This window comes from Vulpes vulpes, chromosome 15 (genome assembly GCF_048418805.1).
Source record: "Vulpes vulpes isolate BD-2025 chromosome 15, VulVul3, whole genome shotgun sequence".
In the NCBI taxonomy this organism is placed as follows: Eukaryota; Metazoa; Chordata; class Mammalia; order Carnivora; family Canidae; genus Vulpes; species Vulpes vulpes.
Window position 1 is genome coordinate 54,850,049 of NC_132794.1, and position 26,638 is coordinate 54,876,686.

The window sequence follows — 26,638 nt, forward strand, 5'->3', positions numbered from 1 at the left end:
AATGTGGTCCAAAAAGAACCAACTTTATATCAGATTTCACATCATGATGAATAGTGCTAAAATTCTTATAAAATATGGAGACCCAAGAGTATATCAAATAGGAGAAGCCCAGTCAGAAGACTACAGCCTTACTACCTACTCCTTTTCTCTTGGTCTGTCAGCTGTTACACATCACCTTGTCCTCCCTCATATTCTATATGTGGAATATCCTGAGGGAGGAGTGAGATTTCTAAAGAAGGAGGGGTGGTCAGGGCATTTCGTTTCTTTGTTGCATTTTACAATATATGACAGTCTCCATTTGTTTGGTTACATGGATCTATGAATATTATCTAGTTTAAACTAAACTTACTTTCATAAATGGCTAAGTGGTTAAAGATCACTACAAATAAATCAAAGATTGAAGATCACTTTTTTTGTTACAAAATCTTCCTCAGCTGCATTATGAGCTTATAAACAAGAATGACCTAATTAAATCAGAACATTGGTCTCCCAAAAGTTAAAATGATCAAGATTTGAAATGTGGATTTATGTCTATTTTCTTTATCAAATGCTCTATTGTATTTTGGGATATACATTTAGATATTATCTTGAGATACTGAAACATTATCTAATGATAGTACTCACAGCCACTATAATTAGCAGGACTCCTAACTCTGGGGAACAACAAAGGGTTGCAGAAGGGGAAGTGGGAAGTTGGGTAGGTAACTGGGTGACGGGCTTTAAGGAGGGCATGTGATGCAATGAGCAATGGGTGTTATACTATATGTTGGCAAATTGCATTTAAATAAAAAAATATGGTAGTGAGGATTAAATGAAAGAATGTGGATGAGACACTAACAGAATAGTGCCTGCTTAATAAATAATTAATATCTGCTCAGTTACCTATTTATTCATTGATGCTGGTGCTCTGCAAATGGTTCTTATCTCCTGCTATCCCTTTCTGTCTGTACCTAACTCCTATTTGTCCTTTAAGATTCTGTTCTGAATCCACCTCCTTCAAGAAGCTTCCCCCTTAGTGCTTCCCTCCCCAAGGCTGGGTCAGGCGCCACTCCATAACATAATATAGGTATGTGCTTACTTGTTCGTCTGTCTTCCCCTTGAGACTGCAAATTCCTCGAGTCCTTAAGAAGAGATTAGAACCCATTTATCTGCATATCTTCATCTTCAATGCCTAGTATAAAGCAGGTGCTCAAAAGAAAAATGTTTGTCAGCTGAATGAACAGATGCTGAATCTGCCTCAGTCTTCCTTTCTCAGCATATTTGACCCCGGTACGTTCTGAGTCAAACTTTAGCACAGGGCACGGACTCATTTGCCCCTTATAGAGAATGGCATGAGGTAACAACATCAGGTTTACCATCCCATAGAATTACACAAAAGCATTAATGCCTGTATCCAGTCTCTCTTGAAAATGACCATTTCTTTTTTCCAAATGCACTATTATATTTAACTCAGTAATGTTGCCTTTAATATGTATTTCACTCTATACCCAAATTTAAAATCTTTATTGGGTAAAGTATGTGGCTGATGAGAGTTTAACCACATACGCCAGCCATTGTGCATTCCAAAATTTATTTTTGCCAAGTATTACTCCAAGAACCGATCCAACCTGTTGAAGAGAGGATTGGTGGCAAAAAACAAATACATAGTGTACATAGTGTATATACTGTAAGAACCAAAGTTTTTAAGTGCAAGCCCTTAGGGCTTGTGAGAATTTAATGTCTTTTTGATCAAAAATATCTTATTTCCATTTAGAAAACATTATTCTATTTTGCTAATTTTTTCCATAAAGGAATTTAAAAGTAGGGATAGAGGGACACTGGGGTGGCTCAGTGGTTGAGCGTCTGCCTTCAGCTCAGGGCATGATGAGATCAAGTCCCACATCAGGCTTCCTACATGGAGCCTGCTTCTCCCTCTGCCTGTCTCTGCCTCTTTCTCTCTGTGTCTCATGAGTAAATAAAATCTTTTAAAAAAAGAAAGCTTTAAAAAAAGAAAAGTAGGGATAGGTATCTTTTATAAGTCTGGTGATAAATATAGTTAACTTCTCCAAAAACCAGAAGACTATTGCAGTACTTATAATATACTGAAATTCAAGTTGTAAGTCAGTATTTGAATAAATAAATGTCTTGGGAGGAAAAGGCCAGATCTTACTGAAAATATTTGTATAGGTGTCTCTCAAATGCTTATGTATAAATCTCAAGGAAAAGCCATAAAAATTATGTATTTGCTATTCTGGCAACTGCTATTAATTTGCTCACTGGTCAAGAATTTCAGATAAGTTTTTAAACATATGCCCTAGTAGTCACAGGCAGGCCCCAAGATAGGAGTACTTGATTTCTGGGTGTCTGTGAATGAATGGACACCATAGTAGTAAAGTCCTCCCTACAACAATAGGAGTGGCCTTAATTGTTGTTGCTCCTGGAGCAGGGGTTGAGTTCTTCTAACTTATGGTCTTAGTGGCTGAGGTCTAGGGAGATGGCTTCCTAGCATTCTGGATTCTCACTGGAACTTAGAACTGCTTTTCTAAGAAAACAATGTTGTAGCTCTGATTTTCAAGGGAAGAAAGTATCCAGCTGAAGGACTTTTTCCAAACTGTGAATACCATCTCTCACCTCACCAAGATTCTGAAAAGTTCCCAGTTATTAACTGTTACCTTAAGGCCACCACAAGGAAGGTAGCTCTGTACTGGTTTCCAACCCTCTCAAAGTTGGAGTGCAACTGAAGAACAGCCACTTGCAATAGAAACTTCTATTGTATTTGTCATTCCAAAATATGTATTTAAGCTCTAGTACAGGCAAACCAGAAGAGTAGAACATGGTGCACTTGTCTAGGAGATAGTCATCATGGCTAAAATTAATTCTGGAATGAACTAATTCTGGAAATATATTCCAGGCTCTCAGTAAAGTCTGTTCATAAGTTTGGATCTGCTTATATTGGCTTAGGACATATATAAATCACAAAAGAATAAGGGGTTACATTGTTTGTTGGATTTGAAGGAGAAATAAAACCAAGATAAACAGAAACAATAAGTTGGATTCTATGACAAGATTACATTTACAAAAAGAAATATCTTGAATAAGACTGAGACAGTACCTCTATAACCTCTATAACCATTAGTTCCTTCACAAATGTATGTTTTGGGGGCTCTTGACAAAAAACTAGGAGACCATGCCCCTTTTCTTCAATGGTAGTGTTGTGATTTAGCATATGGTACATCATTCTAGTAATGTTGATTTTCCTTCAGTGAGTTCCCCTCAGAAGCCATGTGACTGTGCCACATGTCACATGGCTGCCACACAGGCTGTGCCATCAAGACTGTTTAACGGAGAGGAGGAAGATGAGCTGGGAAGGGAGGTATTTGATAGGACCAAAAATTCGGGAGTTCTTTGTCTAGGTCCAAGACTCTCTCTGCTGTCCTCTCTATGTGCAGTGATCTAGGATGTGGTCCTGGCACACCAGGAATTCTAGTTTCCATTTATACTTTTCTTCTAGGAGCCTTTGCACTTACCTTTAATTTAATTTGTTTTAGTCATATTACTTAGAGTTAGGTTAAAATTGTAAATAACTTTAAAGAATGGCATGGAATTTTAATAGCTACCAAAAAGAACCATATTTTTAAAGAATTAACAATACCATCTAAACCCACTACTTCTGTTATTTTTGCATGGTGGAGGAAGGTAGGAATCATAGCTGTACCTAAAATGATAAATTTTTATGTATCTCCCACATATAAGAAATAATAAAATTTAAGGCACCTGGGTGGCTCAGTCAGTTAAGTGTCTGACTCTTGATTTTAGCTCAGGTCATAATATCAGAGTTGTGAGATCGAGTCTTATGTCATGCTGGGTGGAGCCTGCTTGGGATTCTCTCTCACCCTCTGCCTCTGCCCCCTACCCCCTGCGCGCGCTCTCTCTCTCTCTCTGTCTCTCTGTCTCAAAAGAAGTAAATTAAATTAATAGGTTACAATGGCATAATTCCATAAGAAGAATGAAAATATTCTAGGGGTGCCAGAGTGGTTCAGTCAGTTAAGCATCTTCCTTCAGTCCCAGGATCAAATCGTACATCGGGCCTCCTGCTCAGCAGGGTGTCTGCTTCTCCCTCTGCCCCTCGCCCTGCTTGTGCTCTCTCTCATGTGCTTGGGCATGCTCTCTCTCTCTCTCAGATGGATAGATAAAATCTCTTAATAAATAAATAAGTAAAATATATATATACCCTTAGAAGTGACTACCTTCTAGGTGCCAAATTCCTGCTAATTTAATTTGAGTCCCTAAGCATGGCTATCCAACTCTATTTCTCCACCATCTTATCAATACCATCCAGTTATCTCCCTCTCTAATGCTATAAAACTTTGCTTCCCAAAGAAATATGTACCTTCAACAATTTAAAAAAATCAAATTACTAACTAGGGCATAACTTTATGACAACGTATGTCCAACCTGGATGGTTGATATTCTACATTTGTGTTGTGGAAAAGTTGTGCCCAACATAACTATCACGTGCAGTAATAAGACATTTAATGCCCTAGGAAGTAGGGCAAGTAGAGTAGATGGGACCCCCTAATTGAGTCTCTTGCATTTCAGATTTCTTTTTGTTTTCTGCTTAAAGATTTTACCTTAATTCTAATGGATCTGACAAGCATTGATTTTCACATTAGCTTAATGTCTGATCTTCTTTGAAGTGGAACTCCCTTGAGTTTTAAGCAGAGAAGCATCTTTCCAGGAAGACCTCTCATGATGTTACAGCAGTGAAAGACCTCATAAGGTAGAATGATAGTGTGGTAGAGCCCACAAGAGTGAGTCTAAGTCATGAGCCTGTCAAGTGACACATGCGTGGCATTCTGGGACTCTCAGAGTGTGGAAAGCCGGCCGCTGAAGCATTATATGTTTGGTTATATAAACCGGACTTCCCCAGGAAGTCTTTAAGAGCCAGGGCCACACACAACCACATGACCTACAAGGAATAAGGAGAGCGGCAGATGGCGGAGGACAATTGTACCTACCTATTGCCCTGCTTTGTTCTAAACAGTTCTCATACACACTGCTGCACTTGGAGTTTCCAGGCTGCACAAACAACAAATTGTGAAACATTTACAAACATAGTATATATCCATACTTTCAAAAAGCAACACTAGCAGATGCTCCCAGCAGAATACAGCTGACAAATTCACTTTCCGACAGGAACTGAGATTCTGGGTGGGGAGCATAGACTCCTATGGGAGTGCATTATTTGGGGGCTGCAAAGATGGGTCTGGAGCGAGGAGTCATAAAGGCTGCCAACATAAGGCCTATATCCTGAGGGTTGCTGCCTGTGCTTGGGAGGTTCCCAGCCAGGACTCAATCCAAGTCTCAGGCCAGAAAGTGTGATTTCCAGGACACTTTGTATAAATAGTATTTAGCAAACCTCTATCTAATAGTGACAGATTGGAGCCCTATTCTACTGAGGTTTATGCCAGGCTCATTTTTCAACCTTGACAATCTCATCCATCAGGGGTTGCACTGATCCCCTATGGATCTAGATCTAGATTGTCTTCAACAGTGGGATGATATCACTGATGCCTTCGAGAAGGGCAATATCTATCCTTCAGAAAGACTGATCTGGAAGTACCATGCAGAATGGTTTGGGGGAATGAAACTGGAGACAAGGAAGGAGTTTTCAGAATCACCTGGGCAAGTAAAGACCAGAGCTCAGAAAGGTGCAACAGGAATATGAGAGGTAGGATAGATTCAAACGATTTCATGGCAGAATTCTAGGTCTTAAAGACTGAGTTGATGTGGAGCCCAAAGTGAGAAAAGCAAAAGACTGCAGATTAATGAAAGAAGAGCAGTACTATTAATAAACATGAGTAAATCTGTAGAGGAATCTGATTTGGAATCAAGGAGAAAATGCTGATTTCAATCTTAACATAAGCAATGTAATGTCTATTGCATTATAGCTGGAGAGATAGGTAGTAATTGAAAACAAAGGAGCTGGAACAATGTGTATACAGGTGGCATACCAGAGGAGAAACCAAGGTCGAGGCCAAACACAGAGCAAGGGTGGTAAGGGCAAGGGCTTGGATTTGTAGGTGAGTGGAAGAAAATAAGGTCTAACAAGAAAAGATGTGATAGCATTATCAACAATAGCCAAGCTATGGAGAAAGCCCAAAAGTCCATTGACTGATGAATGGATAAAGAAGATGTGGTATGTGTGTATACACACACACACACACACACACACACAAATGGAATATTACTCAGCCATCGAAATCTTGCCGTTTGCAATAATGTGGACAGAGCTAAAGTGTATTATGTCAAGTGAAATAAGTCAGTGAGAGAAAGACAAATACCATATGATCTCACATGTGGAATTTGAGAAAGAAATCAGATGAGGGGCCCACCCCCCGAGTGTTACAGCCCCCCGGCAGCAGAAAAAAAAAAAAAGAAATCAGATGAATATATGGGGGGGGAGAAGAAAGAGGGAAATAAGCAACAAGCCATAAGTGACTCTTAATGACAGAGAACACACTGAAGGTGGATGGAGGGGACTGGGTGGGGGATGGGCTAGACAGATGATGGGTATTAAGGAAGGCACTTGTTGTGAGGAACATTGGGTGTTATATGTAAGTGCTGGATTACTGAATTCTAGTCCAGAAACCAATTTTACACTCTATGTTAACTAACAAAATTTAAATTAAAAAAAAGATGTAACTTACTTTGAAACATACCAAAATTAAGACGTGCTGATGGATGATAGCTATATAGGATGACAGGGCAAACCTGGTGAAATGTTAAATGTAGTTAATCGTAGACTCTAGACAGTGAGTGTATGAGTGTTCAATGTATAACTCTTACATAACTTTTCTGTATGTTTGAAAAAATTGATAATAAAATGTTGGACAAAGGTTTCAAAAGCTGCAAAAGAGATGGGGGATAAGAATGACACAGCCTTAGAAGATAATAGAAGAGGTCTACAAAAAGGAAGGGGCAGCCTACAGGTATCAAATTCTATAGACAGATTCAGAATATTGATGAAGAAAATTGATTTGAACCATCAGTGACCAAAAAAACCATTGGTGACCACTGTAAAAGTGATTCCCATCAAGTCGTCAAGCAGAATTCAGATCTTAGAAATATAGTGCTGATGTGAAACCTGGGATAGAGACAATGTTTTCTAGTTTATGGGTAAAAAAGGAAGATGAGAAGGAGACAAGACATTATGAGCTGGTTGGAGGAATCCAAATTTATTAGCAGATGGAAGAGGGATAACCAGTAGACAAAGAGAAAATAAAGACTGAGACAGGGGTTGATGCAACAGAACAAAGGCAGAGGGTTGAAAGGAGGAGAGGATATCAGGAGGTCAGGTGAAGGATCAGCTGTGGAGGCCGTAGCTAAGGATGAGCAGCAAGGAGAACATAGGAAGACTGGAGATGGAGAAGGGTGATGTTAAAAATAACATGCTGGACTTCCTAGTGAAGGGAGATGTGAAGTCATCCACATCGGCCAAAGTTGGGGGATTCACAGCAAAAATGATCTAGTGCAGGCTCCAACAATGATTCATTCTCTGGCTCTGTATTGAGGAAGATGATACTTTCTCTAAACTAGTGCTTGAAAACTCTCAAATTAAACTCTCTAGTGACAAGGACAGAATCACATTGCTAAGTTCCGGTAACAATAAAACATGACTTACCAAGTAGCACAACTTTTCACACCGTATGGGGCAGTAAGCCATTTGTTCTGTGGCTTGGACTTTGATCCGCACATCTGAAACACCACCTGCAGGTGGCTGCTTCCCTGGGATTTCATTGTAATACTCATGATCTTCTCGCTCCTCAGCATGATCATCAATAGGCACCCCCTCACTGTAAGGGAAAAAAGAATCCCCAAGAGGCTGGGCGGGAATTCAAATGCTGTAGGGGAGGCAGAGGGATCAGAACCATGCAAATCATCTGAAAAACTTTGCATTCATGTTTTAAGTTTATAGCTCTTCTTAAGTGATGTCAAACATCTGGATGGAAGCAACCAGATGGTTGAGTTGTTTAGCTTTCCATAGACAATTAAAGTAGGGTAAGCCAACAAAAAGTGCCAAGGGTGATGCTTTTGTGTCTCCTCCCAGTGATTAAGAAACACACATACACACACAAACACATATATGAACTCTGAATGTAAGTCATTTTTGCCAGTGGAGCATAAAAAAAAGTTTTCCTGAGTATCTTCAGCACACTTTGATTGTACCATTTTGGAAATATTCTCCTAAAAAAAATGTTAGATATTGGGCAGAGGGCCTAGTCCAGTTTATTAAACCAAGATGAGAAAAATAAGAGAGCTATGGCCAGTTATCTTGTCTGCACAAATCTGGAGGAGTATATGGGATTCATAAAGAAATATTAGAACCATATGTGGCAAGTGGGTAGATTTATGTAAACATGCATTGTTTTAAAAATTGAAACAGGACAAAAAAAACCAAAAAACAAACAACTTTTCTTCCAAATTGGAATTAGTAAAAGTTTCTTATGAAAAAGAATAAATCAAGTCCTTTTGGACTGAACTGATTCCACTAACAACTCACACAGTCTTGTTGGGTTCATTACATGTCAACAAAACGATAGCACTAAGATATTGAGTGTTACCCTGGGAAAAATTCAACATCAAGGCCTCCTAAGAACCCCCCTCCTTTGTTACCCCAGACCACCTTATAAAGGGTGTTGGCTGATACACAACATAACTAATTGGGGGAGGAGTATATTTAAAATTAAACAAGATTGAGTTTTTGTCCCTTGGGTGTGAGAGACCTCACTGCACTCCACACATGCTGAAGTCTGTCAGGCCTAAAGGGCTTGGCTTTCCTTCCAGAGTTTCTGTGCCTCAGATAGAACAACCAGATCCTTGGGTCACATCACCTTTCAGCCCTCCCACCGTTTAGCTGGAGCTCATCTATTTACACTGCAAACCAGCAAACTAATGGTGATTCTTGTTACAGACATTTGATTCTTACTATTTTGTTCTTCATTCTTGATTTTTTCTTTTCTTTTTTTAGTTGCAAGAGATCTGGGATTGGAATGATTCTGAGAAATGTATTGATGTCTGTTATTTTATGATAATAGTTCATTAAGTCGTAGCTCTCTATATCAGAGAAACAGGGCATATTCCTGTTTCTCTGATACAAAGCAAGAGGAAATATCTGGATAAATATAAATGGAAGAAGAATAGAAAATGACATTATTAGTTTGTACTGAAACTGCCTATTTGTAAGAAAAAAATATTAATTTCATTAGTTTGAAAATTCACTTTAAAATAAAACAAAACAAATATAGTAAGTCAAATAATTATAGAACTCTTGGCTGACCTTTCACAAGAAGTATTCAAAGAAGGATTTTTCAAATACTGTTTAAACCGGAGTTCAAAAGCCTGCCCTATGGTGCTTATGACATCTTGGGCCATTCCACTGCGGCACTCCAATATATGGCAGGCTGCAAGAGAACATACCAAAACAAAAACAAAAACAAAAACAAAAACAACAAAACACCTGTAATAAGTTGTCAACAAGTAAAGGTTTTATATAAAGTCAAAATCATTCCACAACACAAACTTTTAATTGAGTGAAACGGAGCAGGTTTACAAGTTCTTTTCAGTTCTGAAGTAGCGGAAAAGAATACCTCATTTTTCATATGGATCAAAGAGAAGAAACAGTCATATTTTACATTTAAATATCGCAAAAAAATTGACAAATTCTGGTCTCCAGACAGGTATTTTTGGGCCTCCATTTTTTATAAAACTAGAGTGATCTTAATCATGTGACTTGTATTCAATGTTAGCTCTAGAATTCGGTACAAAAGATGCTTAGGGCAGCAATCTGACAGGAAGATAAGGATCATGCTGTCATCTTTGCATGGTATTTTGTCTTTGCAAAAATATAACTTTCCAAATCTCCCCCATACCCTGCTCCCCTCAAAGTGAGGGATGAGCTGCTGGTGAAGATAGGAGCTTATAATACCCCTTTGCCCTGTCATTGCCACTAGAAAGTAGTGATGGCGTGGTAATCCCTGTCTTCAAAATTCTACTAAAGTACTATCTCCATCAAGCATCAAAAACAAGATTAAAAAAAAAAAAACAAGATTTTGTGACAATGACATGACCAGAAGATATTAAAATTTTTATTAGATAATTTCTCTGACAAGCAGCTACTGAGAAGGGGGGAGTTTGCACATGTAATTTAAATAAATAAATTATGAAGGGTGCAGCTGATGGAATATCACAAATGAGCAAATCTGCTGCTGCTGCATAAAAACAGGAGCTTCTGTTCAGGGACTATAAATTCACCTCCCACCATATGGAATACCATTCTTGCTTCGGTGGGATATGGGGTCTTGCTTAGAGCCTTGCAACATGGCAATTTATTGAAATGGAAGTTTCATAAGGATGGCTTAGAAAGAGCCCTGAGGATAATTTTTATTTGGAGGCAATAAGTCCCATGAGAAATAACATTTTTCAAAAATATGTTGGTTTGTGTAGCCTGAAGAATGGAGGGATGAGAAAAAGCTTGATAACAGTTAAATATATGCAATAATGTTGCAAAAATTGTTAGCTATTCTCTAAGAACAGAAAGGCTTAAGCAAGTGCATGGGGAATTAGAGTAGATGCCGAGAGTAGATGTGTGTGAAACCAACAGAAGGACACATTACTAAAAGAGACACCTAAAGAGAGAAGAGCTGTCTTTATAGCATGATTCAACTGTGCTGACTTGGAAGCATGATTTCACACTTGCATTCTCTTGGAAAGGATTCTATATCTATTTAAAGCAGAAGGCAATTCATTTACATCTGGTAGAATTTGCAAAGCCTATACCAGTACGTAATAGTAGAACCTACAAGTGTTTCTTCTCTTAGCCTTCTATTAATAATTATATCTCAAGGAATCTCAGACAATTCTTATTCCAGAACTAACTTGACTTTCATTTAAAGGATTTAGATGAAGGAGCACCTTGGTGGTGCAGTACGTCAGGTCATGATCTTGGGGTCATGAGATGGAGCCCCGTGCCAAGCCCCCAGGCAGGTCTCCAAGGTGAGCTCAAGTCTGCTTGGGATTCTCTCTCCCTCTCCCCTTTCTACTTGTGCTCCCTCTCTAAAATAAATAAATAAATCTGTAAAAAAAATAAAATAAAAGATTTAAATTAAATTTTTAGAAGGCATGTGTTTGTATGTGCCTGTGGGGGGGGGGGGAGGAGTTATTAAATCAAACAATGCCAAGGTGTCAAACCTCTAGAATTATCATTACCATCTCTTATAAGGTTGTCCCTTTAAAGAAGTGACTTGGATCCTAATATAGACTTAGGAGCTAATTCTAGCTTCAAAACTTAATTAAGAATGTCTATAAATATATATCCTTTCTAACAAAGAAAAATGATTGATCTATCTTTAGGCTGTCATTTTAAATTGCTCTTTCTTTTTCTCTGCAGTAGCTTCACACATGACCAACACATAGAAGGTGTTTTAAAAATTGTGTTGAATAAATCCATATTGATTTTCCTGAATTGCATCAATACTTCTAGTGTGAGAAGTTGTCTTCAATTGCATTGAAATGGCACCTGCAGTGGACCCCTAGTGAGGCAGGTTCTTCCAGCCATTGAGTGGTACGAATCACTACTTGGTTTGCTCTTGGAGATATCCTTAAACCTACAAAGTGCCCTTGGAAAGTGCCCTCCAGTTGAGCCAAGAGAAGTCGTATTACCTTATGATAAGAAAAGGCAATTCACTTGAATTCTTTTGTTTTTCATCTCACAAATTTCTGGGTCAATTAAAAATAAAGTTAAGATCAGAAATCATAAAAGGATACAGGAAATTATTTTTTAAATTTAAATTTTTCTTACGTTCAAGAAGAGGTCTAGAGCTGAAGATAGGGAAGATAATGAGAGAGACAGGAAATTCAAATATTTGCACATACATATACACACCCGAAGGAAAATGAAAATGTATTTCCCTTTGAAGGGATGAGAAAACAAGAACACTTAAAAGAACTCCATGGAAAGATCCAGATTCAAGTTCAAATTCCAATTATGCCACAATCTGCATGATCCCGAACAAATCACTTTTCAGAAATACCCTCATCTGCCAAGACAGAGCACAGGTGATGTTTGAAGTCCCTTACTGCTTTATAGAAATCCTAACCTCCCTCTTTCACAGCAGCTTACACCCTCTGAGGAACAGACATGTGGGCTCTTGTGGCATGTGGGTACTCAGGAAGGAAGGAAACACCAAATCCACCAAACATCTTCTACCTCTTCTCACATACTTCTAAAATGGTTTTACTTGTCTCAATTCTTCTGATTCTGATACTTTGAGGATTTGGTCCTGTTCTTGGGCTGATGCCACCAACACGTTCTGCTTTGCTTTGGATAACCTCATCAATGCCATATTACTTTTTTGAGAAGATTAATAGAAAACAAACAGTGGTGCCCATCACCATGAAAGGATGACACTGGACGAAATGGTTGACCCTGTGCGATGTTCTGTGCAGCCTCACTACTTTCAGCGAACACACATAGTGCTGTTGTTGCTACTCAAAGTATGCTGCTCTGTAAAAAACTGTCTTTTTGAGGTTGGTCATGGGCCAGACGGGCTCTGAATCACATACAAATGTGCCCACTTCCCAGTATTAGGCTCACCTCCAAAGGTCTGGATAAGCAGCTAGGTTGGCCAAGAACTGACCAATCTTTAGCTAACGGGAAGAATGAAAGACAAGTATATGGAAAGTCCCAATTGCCAAAAAATAATGTGACTTTCCAATGATATGATAACTTGGTATGGAGGCCTGAGATGGAATCAGATGCAAAATGGGTTCTTTTCATTTCACCTGTAGCCAGATAGACCCACAACTCTACCTTTGGGTATCAAGTATCATATTAAGGAGAATTTTTTAAAGTCTTAGATTCATATTCTTCAGCCTTTTTCATTTGGTTTCCTAATTGGAACAAATGAACAAATGAACAAATGGCTGAGAACTATTCTTAGAGGATAATGGGCCCTTCCCTACTAGTTTTATATTTATTTTTAATAGACCAGGGGTATTTTTTAGATTTAGATTTGTTTTTTTAATAAACTAGAAATTCAAAAGTGCAACTTCTCAGGTCAACCACCAGATGGTGCTGGGGTACTGAGCAAGGAGTCCTCCATGCCTAGGAAGAAACCAGACCAAAGAAGCAAGCTTCCAGTCAGACCAGAGTTAACCCAGGGCAATCGTGCATATATTTTATAACCATAACCATAAATATAACTAAATAGGTTAATTGAAACTGTTTTTACAGTCTTTAAAAAAAATTTTTTTTTAGCTTTCTTCAGAGACTGAGAACCATGGCCATCCTCTACCCAGGTAAACTAGGGCCTTCTTTCACATCTTAGACTCAGAGAAAATCTGTAAACCTTCCTGGATGATGACATATTTGGAATAAGAGGTGAAGAGAATATAGATTTCCTATTTACAGCAATTACAGGGGCAAGCCGTATTAGTCACTAAGTAAACTCAAAATGTTCTTAGAGAAACTTAGCTTTTCTACAGAAAAGGCCTTTTATAAAATGAGGAGTTCACTCAAGGGTCCTAGCCAAGATGGGAAAAAGTGACAACTGCCCTGCCTTGAATAGACTAATGCTGAAAAAAAAAAAAAAAGTGAATCATGCAAATGGGAGACAGTGGGAACATTCAGGATTCTCAGCATGGAGCCTGGGTTTCCTCAGTCAGCTAGGCTCTTCCTCATCCCTGAGGTCTGGCTCTGTTAACTGCCCCACTCAAAGGCTTTTTCCACCTTCACTCCCCCTAACTCCTTTTCAGTGTGTGACATTCTGTGCTGTCTTATTCTGGGATGACTTTTCTCCCCTAGAAGTTTGCTCTTCCTCCTTCTTAGATGATACTCATCTCCTGGTTTTCTCTCCTCCTCATTCCCACTCATCTGGCTCTTTGCTGTCTCCTCTGACGACTTCTACTCCCTGAGGCCCTCAGCCCTCTTCTTTGCAAGCTCCTCCTTGGGTGATCTTGCTTACTCTTAGGGTTATGAAGTTGCAGTTTTTCCAAACCTGCACCTGAAGGCCTGGTCCCTGTTTCTTTGTCTGTCTCTCCCACCCCCACACTCCCATCCCCCATAACAGTAACACCCCTCCCTATATCCTCCTGCCTGCTAAACATTTTCCCCAGATGAACAAAACTCACTAGGTAATTCTGTAACTTCTTCTTTCTGGTTTCACTATTTTCTTTACTTATTCAAGGATTTAGAACATATTTTCTTTTTACAAATATAATAAATATTCACTGCAGGAGTTTTAGAAAACTAAAAAGGCACCAAAAAAAAATTATGCAAGTCTCCCTACCTAAAGATAACTGCTATTAATATTTTTGGCATCTTTTTCTTTCCAATATTTTTTCTATACCTCCAAAAAATTACCTGGCGTCATATTATACACGTTGTTTCACAATCTACTTTTTTGCACTTCATAACATTGTCAAAATTTTCCCCATGTCATTATTTATTCTTCTATAGCACTAGCTTTATTTTTTTAAAGATTTTATTTGTTTATTCATGAGAGACACACAGAGAGAAAGGCAGAGGGAGAAGCAGAGGGAGAAGCAGGCTCTCCATGCAGGGAGCTGAACATGGGACTCGATTCCGGGACTCCAGGAACACACCCTGGGCCGAAGGCAGCGCTAAACTGCTGAGCCCCTTGGGCTGCCCTCTAACACTAGCTTTATATCAAAGCATAGTAGTACATTCTATAGATTCATTTACACAATTTGCTATTTATGAATATTGAATTAATTGTATTTTTTCAATTATATAAATATTATATGACAATGATCTTTATTGCTTAATCTTTGTGCATGTCCTAATTATTTCATTAGAAGTTAAACTGCTGGTTCAATTTACCTTTTTAAGGCTTTGGCTGCAAATTGTCAACTTGCTTTCCAAAACATTTGGATCCACACTCCTACCAACATTGTTAAGAATAAACTACTTTATTTTTTTTTAATTAATTTTTATTGGTGTTCAATTAACCAACATACAGAAAAACACCCAGTGCTCATCCCGTCAAGTGTCCACCTCAGTGCCCGTCACCCATTCCCCTCCAACACCCGCCCTCCTCCCCTTCCACCACCCCTAGTTCGTTTCCCAGGGTTAGGAGTCTTTATGTTCTGTCTCCCTTCCTGATATTTCCCAACATTTCTTTTCCCTTCCTTTATATTCCCTTTCACTATTATTTATATTCCCCAAATGAATGAGAACATACACTGTCCTTCTCCGATTGACTTATTTCACTCAGCATAATACCCTCCAGTTCCATCCACGTTGAAGCAAATGGTGGGTATTTGTCGTTTCTAATTGCTGAGTAATATTCCATTGTATACATAAACCAAGAATAAACTACTTTAAACCCCATTTTACCTGTCTTCAATATTTGGAATTTGAAGATGAAATGTGCTACCTATTTATAATTTAATTGCTAACAAGGTAGCTAGTAAACTTGCAAATTTTTTAAATGTTTCTTCGTGCCTTGTGATGTTCTTTTGTAAAGGTATGCTGAAGACCTGGGGGCTGATTCACTTGTTTATTAGCTGGCTAAGCTTAGGAAAACAATCTCACTTTTTTCAATGCCAGTGTTTGCTTTTATAATAAAAGAATAAATTAATACCAACCTCAGTTGCTGTAAGGATGAAATGACACAATGCCTGCCATATGGTGAGCACGCAATAAATGGTAGATTCCCCCTTTCCCCTGTTTCTTTAGTGGATTCTTTTTCCAATGTATAATAATCCCTGTTTCTTTAATTGCAATACTATTCCAAATCACACAGGGTAATAATAATGATAATAATAATAATAAGCTTTCATTTATTATATACTTACTATGAGACACATATTGAGATATTTGCATCGTATATAATTTCACATTAAGTCCTCAGGAACATCTGGTTTCTATTTCTTCAACAACCTTCATATCTAAATTGTTGCCAAGTTCCATTAGTTCACAGATTTGTCCAAACTTTTCCTTCCTCTCCGGAATATAATCTAAACCGGACCACTCCTGCCTAGGACTAATGAGATGTCCTCCAAATTGGACTCTACAATTCCAGACTATTTTCTGCACTCCAGTATCACTTTCACAGATACAAATGCCAGAAAAATAATCAATCTGCAAATTCAGTAAAATGGCAGAAGTCAGAATAGTTGTTATAAAGCTCAAAATCTTCCATGGCTCGCAATGACCTTTTGGCCACCATTTAAAGCCCTCTACAATTTGTTTCTAGCTGATCTTTTTGCGATGGCTCCCCTACTTCTATTCCTTCTGTTTTCTGGCAACCCCACCCTCACACACACTCACACACCACCCAAACATATGACCCTAAGCTCTCATCACAGGGTTCTTTCCCCTGGGCCTGTGTTCGATTCTCCCATAGATCCTGATGGAGCACCTGCGATGTCCCACATGCTGCTGTTCAAACACCCTTTTCCATGACATCCTACATGCTGTGTGTTTCTCTCTCCCACTAAATGAGGAGTCCAGATTGGCCAGGAATTATTTTGCTTTCACAATAATTAGCTCAGCCCCTTCTGTATTAGTATGGAATTAATAATTATTTGCAGGCTTAAAAGCTGTATCAGCACCTCTGTGTACAAACCAAAGTCCAGGGGCTCAGGCGAGGAGAAAGGATTTGACACTAGATGGGTGTGCAAGGCGGGGCTATGATGACAATAAAATGGCTTCTCACAGAAGTTTCTATAACCAAGTAAATAAGAAAGGGGAGGAGAGGGACACCTGGGTGGCTTAGTGGTTGAGCACCTGCCTTTGGCCCAGGGGCGTGATCCTGGAGTACTGGGATCAGGTCCCACATCGGGCTCCCAGCATGGAGCCTGCCTCTCTCTGTATGTGTCTCTCATGAATAAATAAATAAACTCTTTTGAAAAAAGAAAGGGAAGGAAGAGGGGCGCCTGGGTGGTGACTCAGTGGTTGAGCATCTGCCTTTGGCTCAGGTTGTGATCCTGGGGTTCTGGGATTGAGTCCTGCATCGGTCTCCTCACAGGGAGCCTGCTTCTCCCTCTGCCTATGTCTCTGCCTCTCTCTGTGTGTCTCTCATGAATAAATAAAATCTTTTTTAAAAAAAAAGAAGAAGAAAGGGAAAGAGGAAACTGGAAACGGAGGAATAAGGATGAGGAGATGCTAACTTCTTAATCCAAAAAATTACCCTATTTTTTTAAGATTTCTTTATTTATCCTAGAAAGAGTGCACAGGGGGAGGGACAGAGAGAGAGAGAGAGGAACCTCTAGCAGACTCCCTGCCGAGCATGCCCCCCCCCCCAGGTAGAGCTTAATCTCAAGACCCTGAGATCATGACCCTTAGATCATGTCCTGAGCTAAAATCAAGAGTCAGATGCTTTAACAGACTGAGCCACCCAGATGCCAGCAAAGTTACCTTATGTTTCTAAGTCATCTATTTTCGAGGCAGACCCATTATCCCAGAGAAGCAAGCAAGCAATGGACATCAATCTTTGAACTCCTCACCACTGTGTTGACTGAAGAGCAATGACCTGCCTGAGCTATTCAGTGACTGATGACAAAGTTACCAAACATCTAGACTTCCCGATCTATTTGTACTTCCTTTCACCTTTTCCTTTCAGGTTAAAAGGCTTTGTTGTTCAGAGGCCTTACCCAAAATAGCATGCAGTTATTCTTTCAGGAAACACAGGCTTAATTAAAAGAGGTTGTTCTTTTCTAGTATCTTTTCTTGTCTTCCATTCCTAAGCCCTTATTCCCCTTCACTAGTTCCTGTCTCTCCTACTCATCTTTGATGGTTATCCATTCATTATACAATTTACAGTGAATCCCTTTCAATGGAGTATTGCTTAGTTCTTGTCACCTGTTTCTTCTTTTCCATCTCTCAGAACCATGTTCTTTTGGCATTCGCTGAACATCTACTACATCCCAAGTCCTTTGTTAGCAGCTGGTCCTCATCATTTCCTTTTTGACCATCATAATGGCTTCCAAACAGATCTCTCTGCCTTAAGGTTCTCTCTGAATCCATCCTATTCCTAAATCAATCTTCCTGAAGCTCTGCTTTGTAAACAGCATTCTCCACCCATTTGCTCAAAGATTAAGTCCTTATTTATCAGTTCTATCCTATCTGTCCTCTACATGTCTTTATAGCTCTTTGAATTTCCAAATTCTACTTCACATGTACCTAATAAATGTGTTGGGGCAAACTCTATCTCTGGGGTGGAGAAGATGTTGCCCTAATTAGTTTCTAGTTAAGGAGAAGAAGCAACCTGAGACTTATCCCTAAGAGGAGTCTGAATGTCCCAGAATCAGGGATGAGAAACAACACAAACCATGTCTGTCTAAGGAGGTCCAATGACCTAAGAAACTTCAGGCCTTTATCCCAAAGTTTCACTGGGAGATGAGTTTACTTAGGCAACCTTGCTAAATCTTGAGATAGGAAATCCAATCAACTTACCCTTCCATTTATTGAGACACTCAACAAAAATAGTTATTTTTGTTGCAACACCTATGTACCTGGCTTTTTTTTTTAATTTTTTAGTTATTTATGATAGTCACACAGAGAGAGAGAGAGGCAGAGACACAGGCAGAGGGAGAAGCAGGCTCCATGCACCGGGAGCCCGACGTGGGATTCGATCCTGGGTCTCCAGGATCGTGCCCTGGGCCAAAGGCAGGCGCTAAACCGCTGCGCCACCCAGGGATCCCTGTACCTGGCTTTTTGATGGGTGTTTTGGAAACAACAGTGAATAAGGTAAGCAGGTTCCTGCCCTCAGGGAGCTTTCAATAGGAAGGACAGACACTAAACATATCAACAAATGAGAGAATAAAATAATAAAAATGTAGGCTAAGTGCTAATAAGAAGAGATATAAAGTATGATGCAGCAGGTTGGGATATGCTCCTGGAGATAGGAGGTGGTATCAGTCAAAGAAGTCTCTCTGAAGAAGTGACATTTAAACTAAGATCCAAAAATGAGAAGAAGACAAACACTCAAAGTAACATGCCAGATTCTTTGAACAAACGCACAGGTTCAACACACAAATGTGTTGAACATAAACACACACATACACACCAAGGCTGAGACCAATGCAGGCCAATAATCTCACTGGCTTGGGTCTTCTGTGTAATTCATTCATCCACTGGAGATGAGGCAGCCAGCTGCAGTATAACCAAAACAACTTCTCTTTTAATTATACAAATAGATAATAAGCTTTTCGTATAAGTATCCCTCAAATGACTGGGATTTAAATCCCAACTGTATATTTATTTCTACTTCATTCTGCTAGCAGGGCTATTTATTTCCAACTCAAATTCACATAATATTTCTAGAACCCAGTATAGCACTCTAGTGATCCTCATCACTCTGTATATTGAAAAGAACTATTTGTTACTTTTTAAAGGTGGTATAAATCAGCTCTTAAGAAAATCTAGAAGTTGCTTTCCATACCTCGTTGATTAACTGGATCTTTAGCTACGTAGGCAACATAGTCTGTAGTATCCTACAAAAGAGGGAAAATGATTGCATTTAAAATGAATGGATTGTACTGTTGAAAGATAAGAGTACATTTAGGACATGTAATGAGATGAGGACTTAAATACAAATGTTTCTGCCTAAAGAGAATAGAAAAGCATGCTAGGAGAGAACATAAATACACACTGCATAGCTTGGCCAATATGGAGTCCACATCCTCTGCCCCTTGGAGAGAGAAGTTGAAAATATAAAATTTAGAGGCAGATTTAGTGATACTTATTCACTAAGAATAAAAAAGAATCCAGATAGGGAATATGTTAAGATATACGTTCTTTTTTTTAAATTTTACTTAAATCTAATTAACATATAATGTAATTGTTTCAGAGGCAGATGTCAGTGACTCATCAGTTTTATATAACACCCAGTGCTCATTACATCACGTGCCCTCCTTAATGTCCATCACCCATATACATATCCAGCTGTACAGTGGAAAGGAAACAAACAAATAGTAGAGACAAATATATATAATATAATTCCTTGGCTTTATGAATGGAATGGTAAAGTTGAGTTAGCAGCAGGGCCAGATTCATGGGCATGTGACCTGTGTAGTCACACAGGGTCCTGTACTTAGAAAGACCCATGCTTGGTTTAATACTATGCTATTACTGTCTTTTAAAAAATTTTTATTTAAATCCAATTAATTAACATATAATGTATTATTGGTTTCAGAGGTAGAGGAGAGGTCAGTGATTCATCAGTCTTTTAACACCCAGTGCTCATTACATCACCTGCCCTCCTTAATGTCAATCATCCAGTTAACCCATCCCCCCACTCCCCACCCCTCCAGCAACCCTCAGTTTGTTTCCTATGATTAAGAGTCTCTTATGGTTTGTCTCCCTCTCTGATTTCATCCTGTTTTATATTTTCCTCTCTTCCTCTATGATCCTCTGTTTTTTTTTTCCTTAAATTCCACATATAATTTGAGGTCATAGGATAATTGTCTTTCTCTGATTGACTTATTTCACTTAGCATAATATCCTCTAGTTCTATCCATGTCATTGTAAATGACAATATTTCATTTTTTGTGGCTGAATAATATTCCATTGTGTGTGTGTGTGTGTGCGTGTGTGTGTGTATATATAAAACATCTCCTTTATTCATCTGTTGATGGACATCTGGGCTCTTCCCATAGTTTGGCTATTGTGGACATTGCTGCTATGAACATTGGGATGCAGTTGCCCCTTCGGATCACTACATGTATATCTTTAGGGTAAATATCCAGTAGTGCAATTTCTGAGTTGTAGGACATACATTCTTAAAAAATGGTTAGGGAGCATGACTGTCTCCTGTGTTGAAAGGTGAAATACCAGGGGTTATGCCATTAGAAAAAAGGCATAAACTAGGAGGGGTGCCATGATTTCCCAGTTGTCCAAAGAGACACCATGTATGTCAGAAAAAAGTCAATTACAGAGACACATTGGGTTCTGTGGTTGTTAGTTTGCTTTTGTGTAGTGCGAGTTAACTTAAATAACAAAGCAAAAATATAAAACATTTATTTGATCAATATCTAGAGAGGAAAAATCATTTTTGAAAAAGAGAACCCACAAAAAATCTAAGGAGTTCAAAAAGATGTGTTGCTGACTTTGTAAAAACAAACAGAAAGCTACTTGGTAATTCTGACTCTTACTGAAAACAGTAAAGTGATGAGTGATAAGATTTTAATAATTAAAGATGCTTTTTGTTATCTCAGTTCTCAGGGAAAAAAAAATACACACAATGCCATTTGCAGATTAGAAGTACGACTCTCCAGAGGGAAGATGCAATCAACTGGCAGGAAATAAAAGCCCGCGTGTAATACCCTCAAGGACAATCACTTAATAACCCACAGTGAAACACACAGGAAGCAGATCTCAGGGTCAGCATAACTTGTCTTCAGTTATTTTAAAAAATAACAAACACCTAAACAAATTTATCTTTTGATAAAAGATAAAAGGGTTGAAACATCTTGTAAATAAATAAGGTCATATCTATGAGCTTTGTTTTATATGAATGTAGAAGTAAAGCCACAAGTGCTGGGGGCGTGGCTGCTATTTATAAAGTTGAAGAGATGGTAAGATGCCAGCAACACTCTCAGATGCATTAGATGATGGGAAAGAGGTTGTGGGACCTCATCCTCAAAACATTATCTAATAGTCTTATAGTTATAAAATTCTATTAACTGTAAATATCTAGAAGAATCTAAAGAATGTTAAATGTCACAAATAGTGGAAAAAAATACAAGAAAATATATTTGTGACATACTTCTAGGGCACTTTTAAAAAGGAGAAAGTATATATAGATACAGAAGCATTACCAAGAACTATCTTCAGGGCTGACTGGAGGAAGACAAGTAAATTATCTTTGACAAAAGAGTAAAGGTAAGAATGAGCAAAGATCAAGAGGTAAGGAAGAGTAGCCAGTATTTCTTAAACTTGGGGGAGAAATCCAGTTGAAAGAAAGGTATTACTTTGGGCCACGGAGACTTTTAGCATCTTGCAGCCAGTTAGCTGTGAAGTTGTAAATTATCTCAGTGAGTATCCTAAAAAAAAAAAAAAGCTATGTGCTAGCAATAATGCGATAGCTATCTCCCATCACACTGTGCTAGGCATGGTGCTAGCAGGTTAGGTGCATCAATTCACATAATTCTCACAATGCTTTAAGGCAAGGGGGATCATAGATGAGGACCCTGAAGCCGGGAGAGGTTAAATAAGTCAAGTCTCCCTGACTCCAAAGCCTGGCACTTCACTTGGGGGACCCTGAATGCCAAAGCTGTGGTCACTCCAGTTTTCTGTTTTAAATTTGAAGAGCAGACTTTTGCCCCAGCTACAGAGAACACAGGGGTCCCACTCAAATCTAGGTACAAACTTCCCCACAGCATTACAAATTCTTTACCATTTGTTTTTGATAAAGGCAGTGCTTTGGTGGGTTGAAAGTACTAAAGAACTAAAGGTATGTCATGATGATCTAAAAAGAATTAGGATTCTGGAGAACTATGATAGACATCATGTAGGGCTTGCCTAGGGTAAACGATGATTTGCGTATCAGTTCTGAAATGACAGCAACCCTTGAAACCTGAAGCAGAAATTTAGGGCAAACATCTATAATTATTTTTAACACTTCACTTATAGAACTCATTACTTTAAATAGTTTAAGGAAAGTATTGGAGTTCCTTTATGGATGACTGAGCTATAATGGGTTAGGAAGAGAAGAGACAATGCTGGCCTTTTCAGGCTGGATTCAGTCAATCCTCTGCTACCAAACATATCCCTTTTTGTCATTGTCAAGGCCAGATTTCAAGGCTGGATGGATGGGAGTTCAGGTTCAGTACTGGACCCCCATTGCCACTGCTACTTGCTAGGCACCTTGCATGCCCCCTATTTGTACTGAATCCACAATTAGGCATCTGTGGAATCTCTTGAGGAAGAAGTAGAGCTCTTAAAATTTGGTTTACATGTTAATTAAATGGTACCACCATGGAACTAATATATTCATTTGAAAATAATTATGCCCCAGATTGAAACATAAGGAAGTAGAGAAGCCCAAAGGGAAAATTAAGTATCCACTAATAAAAAAAACAATGATTTGAAGTCCTATAAATACTGCTTTTCTTCCATATGCTTCAAATAAGTTCTAGAGACAGGGTGTTTAGGTTTGACATGCTTGAATATTTTGAGTCCCTGGTAGTCAATGTGAAGACAAGTTATTATTCAAATGTTTTAAAGAATAGGGTAATTAAACAGTATTTAAGTATATATTTCAGACATAAAAAAGTTACATCAACAATCAAGTGAAGAAAGTTGCTCACTTTAGATGCCAGTAAGGCAAGCAATGATTATAGCAGAGTAACTTCAGAACATTATTTCCTTTTAGGATAGACAATAATTTTTCCTTTTAAATATTTAGCATAGAGGTCAAAACTTTGCAGGCACATCAGCCACCAGATTTAGTTTTTACTACGGTTCCATACTTCTCTCTTAGGTTTCTGAGTTATATGTCCTATCACTTATGACCCTCCATTTTATTCCTGAGTTGGAAGTGAGAAACTAAATGTAGTGGATAGGGAAGAAAAAAAAAACTGTTATAGTGGATTTTATTGCCTCGTTTCTGAAGGATACAGTCTTGAATAATAAATGCTCAGCAGAAAAGAAGATAATACATTGTCAATTATAATAAGGCCTACATTTGTTTCCCCCCCCCCCATACGTCTTCTTGACTTTACTACTGTTCAACCCTTATGAAAATCAAAGTCGGTCCTCTTTTAGCCTCTATATGTTTGCAGGGAGAAGAAAAACATCCCAATGTCATGGAGCAGCAAATTCCTCCTTCTACTCCCTCAGTTCAAACAGATCTGTTTCTTGGTCAGTCACAGGCTTCCTAAGCCTTCACTGCATCTCTCCTTTAAATCTGGTTCAGAAGTGATAGAGTAGGGAGTCAGGAAATGACCCTCCACTCTGTAAAGTAGGCTGGGAGAGCGAGCACTTGCTCAGTCTCCCACAGTTCATGGGAAATGAGCATCCCATGGCCTCTATGGAGGAAGGAACTGAAATTCTCTCCTGCCAGCTAAGTGTTCCTTCCATGAGCCTCTGCAAACCTGGATGCCCATTTTAGATTAGACTTAATTGCCTTGGTTGACAGCCAGAATGGCAACCAGGCTTCCCCTCACATGACAAATCCAATTGCTTAATAGGATCTACCTGGAACTCTGTGTTAAGAAAAATGCTGAGAGGGGACTGGCAACACATGTATGACATATTTGTTTTTCATGACTTAGATAATTATCTACAAGAAGAGTCTCAGATGAGAACTCCATGACTCACAACACGATGGAATACTGATAGCTCATCTATGAATCCAAATATTTTAAAAAATCAGTAACAGAAAATATTTTATCAAGACCAAATTTTGTATTGTACATGGCTATTCACAAATCATAATAAAACATTGGAAAAGATACATCATGGCTAACATGCTTTACATGGAAGCTCTTTTAACTATTATAAAAAGAACTTTTATGAATCCATACTTACAGGATCTCCTCCAGAGGCAAAAGAAATAGATTGCATATGATGATTTGCAATAATCTGTAAAATACAAACAAACATATATAATGCTGCAGATTAATTATGCCTAGTTACACACAATCTAATAGTAATGGACATACATTTGCATGTTTTGTTTTTGCCTGCTCAGCATCCCTTTGGAAACTACTGTATCCATAATCTGTAAGAATCTCCTGAGGTTCAAGTAGGTTTGACATGCCCATCTCACTGAGACTCTCCTTATGGCTGGACATGTGATCCAGGGTTCACCCATCAGAAAATACCATCCCCTCTGGATACAGCAAAGCCAATCAGTATCACGGGGAGGAACTGAAATGGGCAACAGGAAGGATTGCACTTCTCTCTGCCATTAGGGCCTTAGTTTAAGTCCAAATCTTCTGGGAGCCATCTTTTGCTGCCATGTGGGAAAAGCCTAATGGAAAAATAAAGCTTTCCCTCTGGGGAATATCAGAGTCGAGAGTTAAAAATATTTAAAAATCTGATGGTAACATCTGTTCCATCACTTCAACTAACCATCCCTCTTTATCTTTTTATGCATTTTTTATATTTACTTATTTTTATATAAGTTAGCTTGAATTGGATTTCAGTCATTCACCACCAAACACAAACTAAGGCACTAACATTAAGATCCTCAATATGAAGTTATCCATGTGAACTGCATTAATGTCAGAAGACCATCTCCTTCATTTGAGATTTTAGACTTGCTTATTTGGAAACCACAGCATAATGACATATTTATTTATTTAGATTTTATTTATTTATTCATGAGAGACACAGAGAGAGAGAAAGGCAGAGACACAGGCAGAGGGAGAAGGAGGCTCCATGCAGGGAGTGGGACTCGATCCTGGGTCTCCAGGATCACACCCTGGGCGGAAGGCGGCGCTAAACTGCTGGGCCACCAAGGCTGCCCTATGACCAATTTATAGAGACGTATCTGTCATGCTGTTTTGAAGGGTCACTGAAAATATCAACTGCATCAGTTGGCTAATCTCATCTTCAGAATTGTTTAACCTAATCTACATAGGATTCTGCTTATTGATTTGATAAGATGGACAATTTTATTCTTAGATGCATTTTAATGGAATTGTATAAATACGTGCATCAAAGAACTTCTCAAGAAAGATAATTTTTTCTTTCTTTGTAATATCCCCAAAGTGGAAACAATCCCAATGATGAGTACTGTGATATTCAAAAATGGACTGCTATGTAGCGAAAAAACATATTTCTTGGGCAAAAGAAGCTAGACACAAAAAATATACACTGCATGGTTTAATTTACATAAAGTTCAAAACCAGGCAAAAATGTTTTATTCTGTTTGAAATGAGGATGGTGGTAATAATGGGGCAAAAAAAAAAAAAAAAGAGAGAGAGAGCAAATGGTTTTATGGGATTCTGCAAATGGTATTTCTCAATCTGGGTAGTGGTTACAAAAATATGTCCGTTTTGTGATAACCAAGGTGCACATTTACAACTTGCATACTTTCCTATGTTTATATTTCAGTTATGAGTGATTACTAAAAATAAATCAATATACAAAGATCAATGTCATTCCAACACAGCAGCACTAGCCAATTATACACTGTATTGGGTAAGGGGTACATTTTACAAGAGTACCACTATAAAACTAGTACAAATCATGTAAGGCTTTTTAGAAAATTTCATTGAAGGATATAAATAAGACACAAACAAGCAGTAAGATACACATCACTTCTATGGATGAGAAGACAATATTGTAAAGATGTCAATTCTCCCCCAAATTAATCTGTAAATTCCATGCAACTCCAATGAAACTTCCAACTGTCATTTCAAGCTACTTCTAAAATTCACATGGAAGAACAAATGTGCAAAAAGAGCTAAGATAATTTTTTAAAGAACAAAGAGAGAAGACTTTCCTTATCAGCAAGACACATTGTAAAATTGTAGAAATTTATTTAAATACAAAGTCTAAAAACAAACTCACACATTCATTGTCTTTCAGTCTATGATAAATGTGGCACCAAACAGCCAACAAAAGGACAGTGATTAAATTAGTCGAGTTGAATGAATTAGCTGTATATATGTAAATAAC

General features: G+C 38.4%; 1 protein-coding gene across 1 annotated transcript in view; it reads right to left on the reverse strand.

The window, feature by feature from the left end:
• SHC4 (SHC adaptor protein 4) overlaps positions 1-26,638 on the reverse strand; it is a 127,925-nt gene that overhangs the window by 21,327 nt on the left and 79,960 nt on the right. Inside the window, exons 5-9 of the mRNA XM_025998674.2 lie at positions 24,539-24,592; positions 19,449-19,500; positions 9,320-9,443; positions 7,664-7,835; positions 4,998-5,058 (exon numbers count right to left, since the gene is read on the reverse strand). Coding sequence (XP_025854459.1) covers positions 4,998-5,058; positions 7,664-7,835; positions 9,320-9,443; positions 19,449-19,500; positions 24,539-24,592 — 463 coding nt within the window. The remainder of the gene's footprint in view (positions 1-4,997; positions 5,059-7,663; positions 7,836-9,319; positions 9,444-19,448; positions 19,501-24,538; positions 24,593-26,638) is intronic.